The 10,378-nt window shown below is 62.1% G+C and overlaps 1 protein-coding gene across 1 annotated transcript; it reads right to left on the reverse strand.

Moving 5' to 3' along the window:
- Positions 1-1,437: 1,437 nt before the first annotated feature.
- Positions 1,438-9,349, reverse strand: UBALD2 (UBA like domain containing 2). The gene is made up of 3 exons (XM_068151467.1): positions 9,127-9,349; positions 8,406-8,468; positions 1,438-3,656 (listed from the first exon to the last, which is right to left on the reverse strand). The coding sequence occupies exons 1-3, from the start codon at positions 9,244-9,246 to the stop codon at positions 3,336-3,338; spliced, it is 504 nt and encodes a 167-aa protein (XP_068007568.1). The 5' UTR covers positions 9,247-9,349; the 3' UTR covers positions 1,438-3,335.
- Between the last annotated feature and the right edge of the window lie 1,029 nt (positions 9,350-10,378).

The following is a 10,378-nucleotide window of genomic DNA, read 5'->3' on the forward strand; positions in this document are numbered from 1 at the left end:
TTCTGCCACCCATCCCCTCACTGTCAGATGCTTGCTCAGACCCGCTCTGCTAGGTGAACCTGCTCTGGCAGGGGGGTGGAGTAGATGGTCTCCAGAGATCCCTTCCACCCCCTATGGCTGATTCTCTGAGGCCCAGCACAAGCTGAGTCAGGAGAGGGACTGGGCAGGGAAACTGCAGCCCCTGACAGCAGCGGGGGAGCACCTGGGACTGACACAGCTGGAAACGTGGCTGTGTGCAGGGGGGCAGCTGGGGCTGTCCCCACTGAAGCCCTGGGGGATGTGGGAGAGCCCCAGCTGCCCCATGAGCAGAACCCATGACACGTGGTGGTGGGGCACAGAGAGCTTGAGTGGGAGGCTGAGAAACCCCAGGGGAGCCCGAGGGGAAGCCAGGCGTTGGGGGAGCAGCCCCTCAGCAGCACCCCCAGGGACCCTGCTCTCCTGGTGAGCCTTCTCCCCTTCCCTGAGAGGAGGGAGCCCCCAAACCACCTCCCTCAGTGGGGTCTGTGTGGCAGTTTTCATCCCCTGTGGCTGCAGCAGGGACTGTGCCTCGGTCGAGGCCAGCAGAAGGCTGCTGGCACAGGGAAGGGCCTGGGGGGGTTGAGCAGTGCCTGGGCTCTGCCTGTCCTGTGGGGAGGGGATGGAGGGCTGGCAACCCCTCCCCACCCAGACTGATCCCCAGCTGCAGCTGGGGACGCTCAGGAGGCATCAAGCCCAGCACAGGGCTCCCCTAAGAGCCGGCAGCACTCCAGTCTCAGGTGGGACCGAGGGGGGTGCTTAGTCCTGGGGGGCTCCTCACAGGAGTTGGGAATGGGTTGAGGGTGAGGGTGTTGCAAGGTGTTTTGTGGGGCTGCAGGATGGGGTTCTGCCTGCACCCTGGCACATGGGGGCCCTGTTAGGATGGCACAACACCCTCCAGCTCCAGGGGATCCCTCTGCCCCCTCCCACCCCTCTTTGGGGGCTGCAGGCTATGCAAGGGGGGGGGGCTCAGTGCTGCTCCAGGGGATCCCTCTGCCCCTTTTGGGGGCTGCAGGCTATGCAGGGGGGGGCTCAGTGCTGCTCCAGGGGATCCCTCTGTCCCCTCCCACCCCTTTGGGGGCTGCAGGCTATGCAGGGGGGGCTCAGGTCTGCTCCCTATCCCCACTGGTGACCCTGTGGGGCATGTGGGGGGTGGGGTGGGTGTCACCCCCCGTTCTCCAGGCCTTGCCAGGGTGGGGGGGGTGGTGTCCTCCCAGCAAAGAGAAAAGCCAGGGACAGCTGGTGTTAAAAAAAGTGTTTTTTTTCTTTTTTGCTTGGTTGCTTTCTTGGTTTCTTTTTAGTTTTGTTTTGTTTTTATTATTACCATTTTTAAATTAATTAAAAAAAACCCCAAACCCTTCAGCCTCTTCCTGTTGTGTTTTGGTTTGTTTGTTGTGGGGTTTTTTTTCCTCTGTTTTTTCCTCCTTTTTTTTTTCCTTTTTTTTTTAACCTTCCTTTTTTTTCCTTTTTTTTTTCTTCCTTTTACTTTTTCTTCCTTCTTTTTCCTTCCTTTTATTTTTCCTTCCTTTTTTTTCCTTCCTTTTTTTTCCTTCCTTTTTTTTCCTTCCTTTTTTTTTCCTTCCTTTTTTTTCCTTCCTTTTTTTTCCTTCCTTTTTTTCCTTCCTTTTATTTTTCCTTCCTTTTTTCCTTCTTTTTCTTCCTTTTTCCTTCTTTTTCTTCCTTTTCTTCCTTCTTTTTCTTCCTTCTTTTTCTTCCTTCTTTTTCTTCCTTCTTTTTCTTCCTTCTTTTTCTTCCTTTTTTTCTTCCTTTTTTTTCTTCCTTTTTTTTTTTTCTTCCTTTTTTCTTCTTTTTTTTTTCCTCTTTTTTTTTTCCTTTTTTTTTCCTTCCTTTTTTTTTCTTCCTTTTTTTTCCTTCCTTTTTTTCCTTCCTTTTTTTTCTTCCTTTTTTTTTCTTTTTTCTTTTGGTTTTTTTTTAGCAAGTTTAATTTGAAAACTAAAAATAAAAAACCAACAAACCAAACCACCTCCCCCCCCCCCCCCCCCCCCCAGCTCCCCCTCTCTCCCTCGGGGAAGGGCCATGAACAGCAGTCACAGGGACAGGAAAAGACGGGGGGGGGAACACATATCACTTTGAAAACCTCCCCTCCCCACCCCTGAGGCCTTGGGGGTGCTGAGGGAGGATGGGGGCAGTCAGCTGGGGGGGGTTGGAGGAAGGGGGTGTGTGGGGGGGTGGCTGTGCAAGAAGCCAAGCTGAAGTTTGGAAGCCAGAGGAGAGAGTCACCTTTGCTCTGGGCACTGCACCAAGTGTCCAGGAAAGCCAGAGCTGGAAGGGGGGCAATGGCTCTGTGCCCCCAGGGCCACGCTCCAGGGCACTGACAGCCACCTCCATCCATTTGTATTTGGTTACCTACCAACCCCCCCCTCAACCCTGCCCTCTCCTGCCCCACTGCAGAGAAGCTGAGCTGGTTGGGGAGGGGAGCCTTAGAACACTTCCCCCTTCCTTCTCCCCCACCTCACCTCCCCTGCCCCAGAGAAGCTGAGCTGGCTGGGGAGGGGGGGAGCCATAGAACACTTCCCCCTTCCTTCTCCCCCACCTCACCTCCCCTGCCCCAGGGAAGCTGAGCTGGTTGGGGAGGGGGGGAGCCATAGGACACTTCCCCTTCCTTCTCCCCCCACCTCACCTCCTCTTCCCCAGAGAAGCTGAGCTGGCTGGGGGGGAGCCTTAGAACACTTCCCCCTTCCTTCTCTCCCACCTCACCTCCCCTTCCTCAGAGAAGCTGAGCTGGTTCGGGGGGGAGCCACAGAACACTTCCCCCTTCTTTCTCCCCCCCCTCACCTCCCCTTCCCCAGAGAAGCTGAGCTGGCTGGGGGGGAGCCTTAGAACACTTCCCCCTTCCTTCTGCCCCACCTCCCCTCCCCACCTCCCCCATCTGGAAGCCACCTCTGCACTGCTGGCTCCTCCTCTCTGGATTTCTATACATTAGATATATTTATATATTATAGATTTCAAAACAAAACCAAACCCAAAAGAAAAAAAAAAAACCAAACCCAGAAGAAAAGCAACAACAAAAAAAGCCCAAACCCCAAACCAACCCAATGGGAGGGGGAGCAAAGCCCAGCTGGTGACTCTTGCAGAGGCTCTGGTGGGTGTCAGTGCCCTCCCTGGCAGCGTGGGTGTCCTGGGTGTCTCTGTGTGTTGTGTGTGTCCCACCCCCACCCCTCCCCCCTTAAAAACAACAATAAAACCTAGAAAATGCTTCCAGTGCGTCCAGCAGGGAGCCCCTGCTCCCCACGCCCTGGCCCTCGCCCCTCCCCCCTCCCCACATTCAATCCCCCCCCCCCCCCAGTGCCAGCCCAGTCTTATCTCTGGCCGTCCATGGTGGCCATGGCTTTCTGTGGGGGGGCTGAGGGCGGGGGGGCCGGGGGCCAGGCGGGCTGCGGGTGGTGGAGGTGGTGGTGGAGGCCGTGAGCGGTGGGCGAGGAGGGGGGCAGCCAGGAGGGCTGGTGGCTGGGGGGCGAGGAGGCCCAGAAGGGGCTGAAGCTGCCCGGGGGGGAGCAGGCCATGGAGGGGATGGGGCTGTTGCTGCTCTGCAGGCTCTCCGAGGTGCGCAGCTTGGAGAACATGGCCAAGGCGTCCGGGAAGTTGGGCGGCGTGGCCGGCGTGTTGCTGGGGGTGCACATCTGTGGGGGCAGAGCAGAGCCTCGTTAGGGGGGGGCCCAACCCACCCACAGGCTCCCCACCCACCCACAGGCTCCCCACCCACCCACAGGCTCCCCATCCGCCCCTGCAGACCACAGACTTGTCAGGGTTGGAAGGGACCTCAAGGCTCAGCCAGTTCCAACCCCCTGCCACGGCCAGGGACACCTCACACCACAGCAGGTTGCTCACAGCCACATCCAGCCTGGCTGCAAACACCTCCAGGCAGGAGGCTTCCACCTCCTCCCCGGGCAACCTGTGCCAGGCTCTCACCGCCCTCATGGAGTGGCAAAGATTGAGATCGAGGCAAAGGGTCCTGGGGAGAGCTGGTGGCAGCCTTCCAGCCAAGGAGGCCTCCAGGAAAGCTGGAGTGAGACTTCTTGGAAGGGCTTGGGGTGGTAGGAGGAGAGGGAACGATTTCGGCTGCCACAGGGCAGGTTCAGATGGGTAAGAAATTCTTCACTGTGAGGGTGGTGAGGCTGGCAGGGGTGGTCCAGAGAAGCTGTGGATGCCACATCCCTGGAGGTGCTCCATGCCAGGCTGGATGGGCTGGTGGGGGGAGTGGGTATCTCCAGAGCTGCCTTCCAGCCCGTACTGTCCTGTGAGCTGTCCCTGCCCGTGGCAGTAGGGCTGGAACTAGGTCATTGAAGTCCCTTCCAACCCAAACCACTCAATGATTCTGCATCTGACAGCAGGAGCCCCACGGGGGGCTGTGAGCAGGGCTCTGGCTGGTGCTGGGGTTCCCACTGCTGCTGGTCTGGGTGGCTTCTCTAAAGGGGAGGGCAGCTGGGGGAGGGTCTCCAACCTGGCCTGGGAAGGATGTTTTGGACCATCCAGCGTGCTCAGTTCCCAGGCAGGTTTGTGGAGGGGGACACTGCTGATGCCAGATGCCCTACAGAGGGGAGCAGCCCGGGTGGGGCTGATGCAGTGGGGTGCAGGACGGTGGGGAGGCTGTTGGGATCCCACTCGGCCCTGTCAGCCCTGACCCTCTGCGCTCTGTCAGGGCAGGGGCAGCCAAAGGCAGCCGTGTGGGGGATGAGAGGCAGTGGCTGGGCCCTGTGTGGTTCCTGGTAAGGCTCCTGCCTTCTGTGTACCCAGCTAAATTTAGCACCTTGCCCTCCCCTCCCCGCGGCCGGGGTCGGGTCGGGCCCCTTGCACAGCCCGCAGAGGAAAATCCGCTGGGGGGACCTGGCCCTACGCTGGGGTTCAGGGGCTGGCAGTGCCTGCTGCCCCAGAGCTGCACAGCTCTGCCTACACTCTGAGAATGGGGGGGTGCTAAAGCCCCCCAGAGGACAGGTTAGGGGGTGAAGGCTCACCCCAGCGGTGCCATGCAGGGTGGGCACCTGCACCCTTTATCTCCAGCAGGCAGTGGTGCTGTGCCATGGGCTGCTCTGAGCACGTGGCTGGGGGGGAAGGGGGGAGGGGGAGAAGGGGTATGGACAGAAATAGCAGCGTTTTGCCCCAAGAACTGGGGAGAGGAACAATCTTAGGGGCACTCCTTAGCCCCTGGAACCACCAAGTACAACTCCCGTGAGGCTGCAGGGGGTGCATGCAAAGGGAAGGGGTACAGGGCACGTGCACAGGTGAGGGGGTGGGCAAGGGGGGTGAACAAACACAGAGAGGGGCTCCAGCTCTCTGGGTCAAGTCCAAGCTGAATCCCTGTCACCTTTGTGGAGCCACAGCTCCCTGCAGAGCCTGCTGAGCAGCACATCCCCCTGCCCGTGGGGACACTGAGCAGCGCCGGGGGGCTGGGGCAGCATCTGCTGCCTTCAGCAGTGGGGGACTGGGGAGATGCCTCTGATGGGGCACAACTGCTGCATCTCCCCCTTCCCAGGGCTCACCCTGGCATTTGCACCAGGCAGCCACAGATATTCCCCAGCACAGGCAAATGCCTGAAACCCACTTACAGGCTCCTCCTCATCCCCATCCTTAGTGACTGCCAGGATGAGAGGAGCTGCAGGGGGCCCCTGCTCCCCTCTGCTACAGCCAAACCCCACCTGGGGGGGTCCCAGTTTGAAGATGGGGGACTCCCCCAGCCCAGGGGGTAGCAGCAGCCAGCAGAGCCATGCTGGCAGTGGGATGGATGTGTTCCCAGCAGCATGCAGAGCTGGTGCACCCCAAAGCCAGCATCACAGCCAGGCTGGCAGCAAATGGGTCTGTGGCATGGGGTGGGAGATATTCCCCAGCTTGCTGCAGGGAGACTTTGGGGGAGCTCAGTTCAGGGCTCATGGTAAATCTGCCTTTTCTTTTCTCCTTTTCAACAGCCTCTATATTTGGTAGTATCTGCACAAATACTTGTTGAAAGAGAGAAGGAAACTTCCAAGTGGCAGTGTTAAACCAAGCAGCACCACAGTCCCCCCCACACACACACGTGCCAGCCACCAGCTCTCGGGCTGAGCCTGGCCACCATGCTGAAGGAGGGGGCACAGCTCTGAGCTGCTGGAGGGGGTGGGGGAGGGGGGTGGTGTAATTTGCCTGGGCCATTTAAAACATTAATTAAAACTAAGGACTGCTGGGGAATTCTCACTTTTCTCCTCCAGCACTTTCTGTTATGGCTGCCAAGAGGCTCAGTCCCACTGTGACCCCAGGGACAGTGCCCCCTTCCCCACAGCCCACACCCACCAGGGGGTTGCTGGGGGTGTCTGGGGGTCTCCCCATTGCAGGGATGAAGGTGATGTGCACCCCACAGTGTAACAGCACAGCACTCCCTGCCTTGTTCACCACTGCTTGGAGAAGAGGCAGAAACCACCATGACCATGAAGCCCCTCATCCTGCACCCCTCCCACACCCCCCCCCAGGCTGTGCAGGGGGTTTTAAGCTGCAGAAGTCAGGATGCTGGGGGTAGGTGAGGGAGCAGCAGGAAAAACATGCCAGAAATATGAGGTGAGTGTATTTAGGGAGAGGGTGAAAGGGCTTCTGTCACCAGGTGGAGAATATGGTGTTGGGAAAACAGCACAGGGAGGGGGAGAGCTGTCTAGCTCTGGACTTGCCCTCTGGATCTGGAGCCTCCCTGCTGGGCTAGGTGGGGGCAGTGGGGCTGGAGCCTCCCTGCCGGGCTAGGTGGGGGCAGTGGGGCTGGAGCCTCCCTGCCGGGCTAGGTGGGGGCAGTGGGGCCGGAGCCTCCCTGCCGGGCTAGGTGGGGGCAGTGGGGCTGGAGCCTCCCTGCTGGGCTAGGTGGGGGCAGTGGGGCCGGAGCCTGCCGGCTGGGCTAGGTGGGGGCAGTGGGGCCGGAGCCTCCCTGCCGGGCTAGGTGGGGGCAGTGGGGCCGGAGCCTCCCTGCCGGGCTAGGTGGGGGCAGTGGGGCCGGAGCCTCCCTGCTGGGCTAGGTGGGGGCAGTGGGGCCGGAGCCTCCCTGCTGGGCTAGGTGGGGGCAGTGGGGCCGGAGCCTGCCGGCTGGGCTAGGTGGGGGCAGTGGGGCCGGAGCCTCCCTGCTGGGCTAGGTGGGGGCAGTGGGGCCGGAGCCTGCCGGCTGGGCTAGGTGGGGGCAGTGGGGCCGGAGCCTCCCTGCTGGGCTAGGTGGGGGCAGTGGGGCCGGAGCCTCCCTGCTGGGCTAGGTGGGGGCAGTGGGGCCGGAGCCTCCCTGCTGGGCTAGGTGGGGGCAGTGGGGCCGGAGCCTGCCGGCTGGGCTAGGTGGGGGCAGTGGGGCCGGAGCCTCCCTGCTGGGCTAGGTGGGGGCAGTGGGGCCGGAGCCTGCCGGCTGGGGGCAGTGGGGCTGCTGTGGCGCTTGGGGTGGGAGGTGGGTCGTGCTCATCCCCGGAGAGCACAGGGACAGGGAGCAGGATGGGTTTCATCAGAGCTGTTTTGCATCCTGTTTCCGGCAGCCGCCCGGCAGGGATCGCTTTTGGTGTGAAAACACAGCCAGGCCCGGATCCGGCCGGCGGCTCCCAGCCCCGGTCCCACCGGGGAGGAAGGTTTTCCATGAGATGGGCCTCTGCAAGGCCCCCGAGGCAGCGAGAGCATGCCAGGGTGGGGAGGAAAACGCCAGGAGCTTTCAGCGGGGGGTGGCCGGCAAAGTGACTTTCTCCGAGCGGGCACCGCTGGCTGCCGGCAGTGCCAGGCTGGCTGGAGATTCCCTGGCACGGGAAAAGGGGGGAGGGGGAAAGGGGAGGTAGGGGGGGGAATCTCATCCCTGACGGGCTCCTTCCTTCCCCCGTGCATGGCACCGTTCTGCCCCTCAACAGGGGAGGAAATAAACAAACAGACAAACAAAGATTGGGGGGGGGGGGGGGCGGGGAGGGTAAGAAGCCAAAACACAACCACCCCCAGCCCCGGAGAGGGGGCAGCTGCCTCCCCTCGGCCGAGGGGATGTGCCCTCGGCCAAGGTCAAACGGTGTTCGGGGATGGAGGGGGGCGGCAGCCGGGCCCCCTGGCGAAGCCCCAGCCTGGGGAGCCCCAAGTTGCAGCGCGATGCTCGCAGAGACAAACTATTTCCTGGCAGACATTTTAGCTCCGTGTTTACATTCGCCGGCTGCGTGCTCCTCCGGGCGCCCAGCAATATGGCTGGCAGGGGAGCTGACAGCTCCGCGGCCGCCGGGGGCTGCCGACCCCCGCCCGGGAAGGCAGGGCGAGGGGGGTCCTGCGCTCGGCGTAGAGGGGTTAGGGGGTAAAGGGGAGCGGGGGCGGTTGGTAGCTGCTGAGGCGGGGTTAAAGGTGAGTTTTGGGGACTCGGGGTGCTGGGGAGGGCATGCGAGGGGCGTGGGGGCGTCTGGGGGGGGGGTGCAGGAGGCACTTACCATCTGGGGGGGGTGGTGGCTGCTGGGAATGTTGGTCTCCTGGAAGAAGGCGCTCAGGGCCGTCTGTGGGGACAAGCCGTCAGCCCCGGCCCGCTCGACACAAAAGAGGAAGGCAAAGACGGCGCCCCCAGGCCCATCAGACGGCACCCTCCCCCTCGCCCCCGCTCCCCGTGGGACCACCCGGGAGGGAACGGCCATGGGCGCCCCCCACCCTCATCCCCCTCAGGCCTAAGGCCGAGGGAGCCTGGTGTTGCCCTTCCCCAGACCCACTCGGGATCGTGTCCCGCCCCCACGTAGGGACTCCCCACGGGTGTAGTTGTGGTACAGCCCACCCCCCCCTTGTTTACACGGGGTTCCCCCCGTGGGCTCCGCTGCCCCCAGCTTGGCGTGGGGAGGGCGCTGGGCCGCAGCTCGGGTTACGGCCCGGTATAAATAGACTGGGGGGAGATCGGAGCCGCTTCTCCCCCCTCCCCGAGTGGGTGCTGGAGGGAGGGTGCCCAGCGGCCTGGCCACGCGTGTCGGTGGGCCGCGGCTGGGCCGGTCTTCCCTTCCCTCCCCCCGCATCTTCCGCCCCGTGGATCTGCGGGCAGTGGAGTTGCAGAGTCTCCCGCTTTGAAGTGTCCCCTTTTTTCTGGGTGGGTGGAGTGTCCCGGTTGAGGCTGTCCCGGTTGAGGTGTTGGGGGGGATGTCTCGGTTTGGAGCGGAGGGCCCGGGCCCGTACCTCGAACTGCCAGTGGGCCGCCTGCAGCAGCTGCTTGGCCTGGTCGGCGGCGCAACCGGCCGCCAGCACGAACTGGTTGATCATCACCTGGTGCCGCAGCTCCTCCATGTTCACCGACATGGCGGGGGCGGCCCCGCCGAGCGCTGCCCGGAGCGCGCCCGACACCGACACCGACAGCGGGGGGGGGCGCGCAGGAACCGACACACGGCCAGGACCCTCCCCCTCCCCCTGATTGGCCAGCGCCGCACCGCCCGCCCCAACGGGCGTTCGCTTCGAATCTTCCAGCTGCCCCGGCGCCTCGCCCCGCCCCGCCGCCTCCCCATTGGTCAGAGCTTGTGTTTTGGCTACAGACGGCGCAGCTATTGGGCACTGAACCCCGGAGAAGGCGGGGCGACTGGGAGACGGAGCGGCGCGGCCGCTGATTGGGTCCGCTGAGAGGGTTTTTGGGTGACGTCACGTTCATTGAGGAGGTTCATTGAGGAGGCGAGGGATGGGGCGGGGCTTTGGCAGCTGCGGGCGCCCGGGGCGGGGAGCTGCGAGTCCCTGGGGTGTCCTCAACCCTCACCCCTAGCAGGGCTCTCCCTGCAGCCCTGAGGGAGGGACCCCAGCCTCAGGCGGGGGGCGGGAGAGGGGACCCGGCCTGAACTCAGCCCTGTGCCCCTGCCCGAGCAAGACTTGGGCTGGGAGGGCCCAGGCAAAGCCCCCAGGTATGGGGTGTTTTGGGGCAGGGACAGAGCCCACAGGTTTGGGGTGATTTGGGGCAGGGGGTGGAGGTAGGCAGGCAGAGCCCCTGGTTTGGGGGTCTTGAGGTGGGGGTTTTGGTAATGTTTGCAATCTTTGTGACTCCAGGCTTCAGCTCCAGCCTGCAAGAGCAAACAAGCTCCCCTAGTACAAGCTCCCCTAGTACATGTTCCCCTCCTCTGTTTGGGAATCAAGCAGGACTGGTGTGCAGCACTCATGGAAGGGTTTAAAGAGGGAAAAGTGACGTTTGAAACTCAAAGGAGTAAGATGTGGCAAATGGATGATACAGAAATAGACTGAACTGAGAAGAGGAGATGTGGATGTGGTGGTGGTGACCAGAGGGAATAAAGCACAGGAAGGGCGATCTGAAGCAGCATCTGCACCCAGTTACCCGCAGCAGCCGGTGTGTGAGGGCCAGCCTGGGGTTTCTGCGAGGTCCTGGTGGTCCCATGGAGGTGGGGTCTGGCAGGCAGCAGCAGATGGTGGTCCCCAGCCCAGTCCAATGGCAAAG

The sequence above is a fragment of the Melanerpes formicivorus genome, unplaced genomic scaffold, assembly GCF_026170545.1.
Source record: "Melanerpes formicivorus ecotype bairdi unplaced genomic scaffold, bMelFor1.0.p_v2 SCAF_21, whole genome shotgun sequence".
NCBI classification, from domain to species: Eukaryota; Metazoa; Chordata; class Aves; order Piciformes; family Picidae; genus Melanerpes; species Melanerpes formicivorus.

Excerpts from the sequence above, each read along its gene's own strand:
- UBALD2 (XM_068151467.1), bottom strand. The coding sequence starts at position 9,246 with ATGTCGGTGAACATGGAGGAGCTGCGGCACCAGGTGATGATCAACCAG. Across the intron at positions 8,469-9,126 it reads CGGCCCACTGGCAGTTCGAG|ACGGCCCTGAGCGCCTTCTT; the intron begins GTACGGGCCCGG and ends TTGTCCCCACAG. Across the intron at positions 3,657-8,405 it reads GCCACCACCCCCCCCAGATG|ATGTGCACCCCCAGCAACAC; the intron begins GTAAGTGCCTCC and ends CTGCCCCCACAG.